This window comes from Papilio polytes, unplaced genomic scaffold (assembly GCF_000836215.1).
Source record: "Papilio polytes unplaced genomic scaffold, Ppol_1.0 DF822067.1, whole genome shotgun sequence".
NCBI lineage: Eukaryota > Metazoa > Arthropoda > Insecta > Lepidoptera > Papilionidae > Papilio > Papilio polytes.
The window spans coordinates 8,667,701-8,676,144 of NW_013527137.1; the positions used below are offsets into that span (position 1 = coordinate 8,667,701).

Consider the following 8,444-nt stretch of genomic DNA (forward strand, 5'->3'; position numbering starts at 1 on the left):
AAGTGGAATAAGGCTATTTATAGCATAACTAGGTTACACGTTTATCTAAATTCAAGCAATATTGCTGATTTATGATGTACCATTATGCACAGTCGCATACTGCATATTTGCATTTCATTTATGCGAATTTACACAAGTTATAAAAAATATATAACCATGAATTTTAAAAGTACTTTTATCTTTAATGCAATTACAAAAAACGTCGACAATTACATTAACCGATAGTAAATAATTTATTTGTATGTAATTGACTGCGTGTTTGTTTGACTGATGTATGAAATCACTAACATTATGCAATATATTATATTTTTTTTAGTATTTATTGTACTAATCAAAGAAACAAATTTTCCCCATCATGCTGACCAGGAGTCTCTAATCTTCCTTTTTATCCCGAGGAGAATCTAGACAGTCTTAACTTCTTCGACAGTCTCAATCCTTACCAGAATATGAATTTGGACTACCGTAACAAGAATCCTTACGCCATTCCCGCGAACATCAACCATAGAATGATGCCGGAGTACTTCGAAAACTTAGCTCCCTACGTACCACCGCACTCTGCTGTTACACAAAACCAACCAGACAAGAGAAATGTTAACTACGTACCCTACAACAAGAAACCTGTAGTGTTCAAAGAACAGATGCCACAGAAACAGCAACCGCTAGCTTTCACTATAGACATGGGAAAGAAACCTATACAATCTAAAGTATTTAATAGACTGTTCCCTGTTAATCCACACGAAGACAAAGAAAACCCACCGAAAGTGCCGCCTCGTAACTTCCATCTAAATTTAACTGAGAAACCTCAACCTAAATTACCAAAACCTAATTCCAGAAGTATATTTAAAAACTACAAATCTTGTCCCGTGTCCCCCGTGTCAGAAGAATGCAAATGGGCGGATAAAGTTGTTCAAAACAATCAAAATCAAACGAACGTTAAGCCTCAAAATGCTCCGCCAGATCCTAAGAAAAGAAATTCTCTAAGCTTCTTTGTTGGTTTAGATAACAGAGCTAAAGAAAGCGGTAAAAGTATAGTTGATACAATAAAAAGTGATACGGAGAAAATGATAGCTGAAATAACGAGAAAATATGGCGATTTGGATGAATATGAACCAAGCAATCAAAGCGATTTGGATCTCCAACCCTCGAAGGAAGTAGTAGAGAAAGACGATGGGAATTTCTCCTCAGATTCTCTGGAAGATTGCAGTCTGAGTCAAGACGTAAGTTGCAAGAACAAATTGTATTCAAAGAAAATTTGTAAAAAGCACACTAAAGCTAAAGGTATGCCACGACGCGCTGTATCTAATTATGAAATATACGGTGGTACGATGGAAAAACCTGTGGTACCTGTCAAGCCTCCATGTATAGGCCAGAAAAGTTCTACTCTACCAAGAAATATGCCATCGAACATTGACGATGTTATGGATGAAAATTATTCTATGAATTTTAAATACAGTATGTATAGATGTCAAAGTGTACTTACTAAAAGATGTATTACTCGTTCAAACGAGTCTGTACTGAGTGACAATTCTAACTGTTCCAGCGTTTCTAATGAAATATTTTTAAAGTATGGTAATGAAGTCGCCTTCCAACAAGCAAAGTATGATAGTCGATATAATCTAAATGACTCACAAAATTGTTCTTTCGAGAATCTGAACGAGCCTGATGATCAATATTTAGAAAAACACAGACATAGTAGTGCTAGTTTCTTCTTAAATCAGAAGAAATATATGAAAACAAGTTGTAGTCAGGAATCTATGTTATCTGATGAAATGTATTTAGAAAATGACAACCAACTCTCAAGGACTAATTGTAATTCGCTAGAAAGTGTTCTCTCTGATGATTCCGAATGCACTAAAAGTGCTCCTTTAGAAATGTTGTTTGAAGGCGCTCGGACTTCTCGACAACCAAATCACCCAGGTGCAGGAATGCCTAATAGTAAAAGTTGCTATGAATTTGACAATAGTTCTAAAAGTTATGGTTCTAGTCCTAATAATGTATCGTACATGGGGGGCTACATGTATAATAATTATCTTGGTGAAAGTTCTTCGAATTATAGAGACATAGTAGTAAGTCCGAAACCGCCCACCAGTAAAGTTTATGGCTTTGATGTACCTGGTGGTGAATATTCTGGTCATAAAACCGTTACGAGATCAAAAAGTTTATACGATTCTACATCGAAACAAACGCCTTCCTCGGCAAAGAGTGTTGCTTATTACTTCGATGGTAATAATATACAGCAGTATGAGAAGGAGAAAAAAGGAACCGATGAAATTCCAAGACTTAATACTGGTGATTACAGAGCAAATACTAGTAAGTCTTTGCAACCAAAGTTTTCCGAAAAACATAAATATAAAAGTGAGATGGAGGGCTGTGAACAAAATACTATGACTAAATCAAAAAGTTGCAGTTTCGAAGTGGTCTTAGAGCCAGCTTCAAAACCAAATCCTCTCAAAAATTTGATGGAAAAACGCAACTCGCATGTACAGAAAAATCTGGAGAAATTCGAGGAACAAATTCGTAAAAACGTTCAAACCAAAGTAAACAAAAATCAATTAAACAAGGAGAAAGCGAATGCTGCTAAATATAACAACACAACTAAAAGTCTTGAAAGAGGCTCTGGTCCAAAAAATAATAATGTCAAAATAACTATGGAGTTTGTTCCACATAAACCTCCAAAACCAATTAAACGAACATCTTCTACTAAGATGAATAACAGACTAAAAGCTAGCTTAGATAAGGGTACACTAAGTTCTTCCATATCATCGCAATATAAAGCTAAATTAGATGGACTTCAAAATAAAAATTATAATTGTAATAAGAAACAAGAAGATGCCAATTCAAACAAGGTCGATGCTGACAGTGCGGAAAAGTCGTTCGATGTTTTTGTCAAAGAGAAAGATATAAACGAAAACAAATCAGAAATGCAGATGGACAGTTTAGAGGTTTTCGCAATTCAAAGAATGGAGAGACTTCAGCATGTCAGCATGGATTCCCTAGACGTTATTGAAGATAGCCAAAATGAATTTTCCAAAGATTCATTAGATTATTTTTCGGAACAAGATAAGAAGAAGAATATCATCAAAGCTTCTAAGAATCAGACGAATCGAAGAATTTCTTCAAGAGTTGACTGTGAAGGTCCATCACACAGTAGACAAAATACTGAAGCGAAAGAAAATATTGCACCGTCAGATACAAGTGATGAAGTAAAAAAATATAAATACATAGAGCGAAAATTGGAAATTATTAACAAATTAGTCGAAATGGAGGAACGGAAGATACTGCAAGAGAAAATACTAAAGGAATGGCGCATGAGACCCTTGAAAGCTAATATAAATGATGGTAAAGGTGTAGTTAAACTTTTATCAAGGAAATTTGAAAAGCTGGCGACGAAACAAAACACTGTATCTGATTTTGCTTCACTTACACTAGAAGAAGTCGATACTGACACCGACACGGCATCAGAAAATAAAGAAATAAAGCGAAATTTAAGTTTACCTGATATTCTTGACTCGGATCAAATCGGGGGTCTAGTTACGGTGGATATCGAAGTAAGTAACGATGCTGGGAACGAAGCTATAGAAATCGATCATTCAGATCCTCCACAACTGAATAACGCAGTTTGCAGCGAATTGAAAGCAGTTCAAAAGTTTTTGCCCCAACGTGTCTATAATGAAATGGTTATACCAAAAACGGATGTGCATTTAGATAGTGAAAATTACGAGTCTTCAACAACAAGTTCTAGTTGTACTAATTCGCCTAAAAGGTTATCCATGTATGGCTTCAATAGACCGAAAACTCCACTAAGAAAAATGTTTCGTATGCCTGGACCTAGATGTAGTACTGAAAACCAAATGTGTACACCTGAGTGTAGAGTGAGGCCGTTGCTTGGTTCCGGGACTGGTGTAAGGAATTCCGGTCTGTCCAAAAAGTTTCCATTACACCCTCCAGTTCTGCCGTCGAAATTTTCACCAGTGCAAGGTTGGATTCGCATGTTTGAACGAATAATTAGATGTTGTAACGGTTATCTTTTTATTTCGCGCTTTTCATAATTGTTTTTCGTTCAATATCAAAACATTTCTCGAATCCAATTTTATTAAAAATTAAGTAAATCAGAATTTGTGATATTTTGTGAGCAATCAAAAAAATCTGACCTTTTTTGCAGTCCAATGATTTTTGCACTGGCAATCTTCACAAATCATCGCAAACGGCTTTATTGTGTTTATTTCAGCATGTGTCGATCACTGAGTATGCACGAAACGGTTTCGTAGATATAAGTTTGTAGTGTTTGCTTAAGTCACGATAATCTGAAAATTTTAAAACACTGAATATTTGACGTGATTAAAGATTTTAGAGTTTAGTTGTTATGAGATGGTTCAGATTATGGTAGCTGATTGCATGTGACTTACAATTGACCGGTGTGACCCAGCGAGCCGCACGCACCTCTCGCCGCCGGAGCGCGAGGACGCGGGCGGCATGAGGAGGGCGATATCGCTGTCCGACCTGGCTAAGCCCGTGCCGGCGCCGCGCACGCCGCAAGGTTTGTACTCCCCAGGGTTGCGGTGGTGGGTCGACGTAATTTATTTACACGGAGGAGCTATGGTATTTGCACGTTTATCAAGCTGGTTTCTTCATAAACTATTTTATCATACACTAGATTTTTTTTATAGGTATGTGCATGTCTGTCCATTTGTGTGACTTTTGGTTTTTATCTTTTTTTGGTGGTTTTTTGGTTTGGTAATGGAAAATTGCTTGGTTTGCTTTTTCTTAGGATACTCTTATTAATTATTATTTTGGTTGGTTACAGGGTTGGTAATAGTTCTTTTCTTGACGTTTTCATGTTATCGACGTTGATTTCTAAGCTTTCAGATCATCGCTCTATTTATCTTGTATAAGGATGTACATAATCGACTTTTAATTGTTTTTGTTCTATTCTTAATTCACATGTTAATACAAATGCTCTCAATTCTGTCAAGCTAATGAGGTTAAATTACTACTATATATAATATTTACTAATTTCATTCCTTATTAAAACATTACATATGGCGTAGGTCGCGAATTACTTAATTAACTTAATTTTCTTCTTCCTGACAAACAAAAATAGATTTTATGTTTCATAATTAAGAATGTATTTTGTTTGTGTAGCTCCGGTGAAGTCAACTCCGCCGACGAGCGCGAACTCGAGCAAGTCTCCGAGTGGGTTCGTGCGGCCGGCGCCGCGGTACAACAGCAAGTCCAGTATGACGAGGAGTTCCAGTGTCGGTGTACTAAATCAGGTAATTATAAGCAAGTTAGGGATAACCTTGTTAGTGCATGTATAAATCGCCTTTGAAGCGGATTCGTCTGGCTAATTAAATTTCATCCATAAAATCCTGAAACAGGAAGAAAAGAAATGGAAGTGGCAAGTGTTAAAAAACCTGACTAGATATAGAATCTCCTTACTGATTCAAAAATGGATTTATGTTCAATCATAGTTTCACTTTTATGGTCTTATGAGTGTAAAGGTCTCGAGGCTGGGTACTTTCTTCATAATTACGGCGTTATAATTGCCAACTGTCTGCATATGCTATCGTAGCATCTATTTATTATGTATATTAAAATATTTATCCGTTTCTAGAGTGATTCAGAATCAGACCCGCAGCCGTCCCGTCAGGCGGCGTCGCGCGTGCAGGGCCTCATGCGGCCCACCATCAGCTCCATGAACAAGGCCACCGCCAACACGGCGCGCAGGCGCGGCCTCGTCAACTCTTATAGTACCGGTACGTACACAGACTACGGACTTTATCACTTTAATGAGTAGTTACCTAATAATATCTAGAGAATACTAATAATTTGAAACTTAAAATGTACTATAAGTCAATGATGAGCCCCTTTGTAACTATATAGAAAACTCAGACATTCTAATTAGTAAAACTGTGTTCGTAGTTAGATTTTTAGTGCACTTTCGAATCCATAAAACGTTCAACACGTCATCAATATTCTCCAATAGCCTCTAATATATTAATGTGCACTGCATTCCGTTCCCCGCACGGAGTAACATGACCATTGGTACAGCGAGTGTGTCGACGGTGGCGCGCGAGGAGTCCAGCTCGGAGGCGGAGGATAGAGGCACTAGCGAGCCCCCCGCGCCCGCGCCGCGCCCCCGCGCTGCCTCCGCTGACAGGGCGCAAAGAAGACTCGGTATGTACACGGACTACTAACCAAAATTTTGTCATTTCAGCTGCAAATAAAATTAAAAAATGAGCAAAATTGTTTCATTAACTATTTACGTATAGGACGCAGTGGCAGCGAACGCGATCTGTCAGCGAAAGCGCGCGAGGTGACCGCCCGGCTGACGACCAACACGCGGCAGCGCGCTAAACCTGAACCCCCACCTGAAAATAATTGTAAGAAATAAGTTTTCAACGAATACAATCTCATTCACGTTCCGATGTTCACTCATTATTCTTTTTGCATATTATAATGTGGCAAACGAGCAAGCGGCCATCTGCTCGCGTGGCGCGCTATGCGCTATGCGTCTCCTCCACTCTCATATCCACTTTCCCTTCCTATCCTTCGCTTATAAAACAGGACGGAAAGAGAAAAGGACTAAAATTAGGCCTCCGACACACACACATCAGACAAAACGTAGAATTGCTTCTACTTCACGCCATTCTGTGTGGTCGTGGTATTACACCAGGCGAGCCGGCCATACAGTGTAAAGGCGGGCTCTACCACTGTTCTATTCCATCAGGTTTTAATGATTTGTATGTATGTATTGCAGTGTCGCCGTCGCAGCTGTGCCTGGCGCTGACGGAGCAGCTGACGAAGACCGCGGGCAAGGTGGTGCACCTCTACCGCCGCCTGCAGCGCGACCCCAGCGCCGCCGCCGACATCGGCGGTCAGTGCGCACTACACACTCTGACGTCATTTCTTAATCATACTAATATAAATGCGAGTTTAGATGGATGGATGTTTGTTAGAGTTTATAGCCTAAAAGGCTGAATGGATGTGGATGAAATTTGGCATAGATGTAAAGGATAGTCAGGAAGAATACATAGTCTACTTGCTTTTGTTTATTTTTATTCCACGCGAACGGAGTCGCGGGTGAAAGCTAGTGGATTCATAAAAGGCTTAGTAGTAGTATTGCTATTTAAAATTACAGGCGTTGAAACTAATATCCTTAATTTTAATTTAAAGATTCCTAGAATTAAAACGATTTTTTGGCATGTGTAATAAAACTAAGTATGTAATTTGTGATGTTTTCAGGTTTAGAAGCGGCGATACTGGAGACGCAGAAGGTGTTGCGGGGCGCGGTGCAGCGCGCGCAGAACGGCGAGGCGCCCAGCAGCCTGTCCTCCACGGACGGCGACTGCCGAGCACTCAACGTCGACTCCACAAGACAGAAGCTGGAGAACCTCGTCTCTAAAGGTATCTATACTAATATCACAAAGGTGAAAGATTTGGATTTTTATGTATTAAAATAACTCAAAAACTACCGGGCCGGTTTCGAAAATTCTTCCACCATTAAAAAGCTGCGCTATCAGTGAGTAACATAGGCCATATATTTCAATTTTTTATTATTTCATGCGGGCGAAGTCGCATGCTACAGCTAGTATTGTATACATTTTGTATTTCCAGAAGCGAACGCAGCGGGTAACCCTGCAATGTCACTAATCGAGCAGTACTCCGACATCTTGCTGAACATGATGCAGAGTAAGATGGTGAACCAGTTCTCCTCCAGCCCGCAGAGCCTCCCGCCCGCCGGCAGGGAGCCCGGCGCCGACAGCTAGTACCAACTATAGACTTAACGTGATCAAGTTACGAAGTGTTTTATAACCGAGTTACCTGTGCGGAGCCGATGTACAGTTTGAATTAGTCGAGTTATACGACAGAAGGTACAGCCGAGTTACGAAGTGTGTTGATATTGAGTTACTTGTAAGGATCGCATGTACAGTTTTAATTAGTCGGGTTAACACAAGTATGGCGACAGCGAGTTTAACACGACGTGTAGTTTTAATTGAGTTAACACGAAGTTAGGATGTGTCGAATCCGAGTTACCTGTGCGGAAACCTTGTACAGTCTTAGTTAACACAATCTATCGGTTTTTCTTAGGGCTTGTCCCACCATTGGCTGATAGTCTCAGATTTAAAAATGAAGTTACTGTCAGATAAGGGAACAAAATCCGGTATTTCCATCACATATTTTACACTTTGGATTATTATTAGACAATTTACAATCTGGTGGGACAGGCCCTTAGTGTTCTAACTACTAATAAGTGTGTACTCGAGAATTTTGAAGTGTATGTAGTTGTGATCGTGTAAGATACTAAATAGAATATTTTAAGTTAAATAACGAACTATAGGATAAGCACTAATTTACTGATTTTAAAACCATCCCACTAAATAAAATATCAGTACATAAACAGACTTGGATAAAAATAATATCTCCTTTTTATTTCTATACGA

The 8,444-nt window shown here is 39.0% G+C and overlaps 2 protein-coding genes across 11 annotated transcripts in view; both read left to right on the plus strand.

Annotated features, from left to right (window-relative positions):
- The window catches only part of LOC106107161 (mitogen-activated protein kinase-binding protein 1-like), a 60,531-nt gene extending 52,366 nt beyond the window's left edge, over window positions 1-8,165 (plus strand). For 9 of the 10 annotated variants that reach the window (XM_013287877.1, XM_013287886.1, XM_013287885.1 and 6 more), the window contains 8 exons: window positions 4,427-4,537; window positions 5,143-5,273; window positions 5,615-5,756; window positions 6,052-6,177; window positions 6,273-6,383; window positions 6,761-6,877; window positions 7,246-7,407; window positions 7,618-8,165. In XM_013287877.1, coding sequence (XP_013143331.1) covers window positions 4,427-4,537; window positions 5,143-5,273; window positions 5,615-5,756; window positions 6,052-6,177; window positions 6,273-6,383; window positions 6,761-6,877; window positions 7,246-7,407; window positions 7,618-7,769 — 1,052 coding nt within the window. In that variant the 3' untranslated portion in view covers window positions 7,770-8,165. The remainder of the gene's footprint in view (window positions 1-4,426; window positions 4,538-5,142; window positions 5,274-5,614; window positions 5,757-6,051; window positions 6,178-6,272; window positions 6,384-6,760; window positions 6,878-7,245; window positions 7,408-7,617) is intronic. The other variant, XM_013287884.1, reaches the window with a different exon arrangement.
- LOC106107163 lies at window positions 5-4,420 on the plus strand. Its single transcript, XM_013287888.1, has one exon. It carries the CDS (start codon window positions 447-449, stop codon window positions 4,047-4,049), a length of 3,603 nt encoding a protein of 1,200 aa, XP_013143342.1. The 5' UTR covers window positions 5-446; the 3' UTR covers window positions 4,050-4,420.
- Window positions 8,166-8,444: the final 279 nt, after the last annotated feature.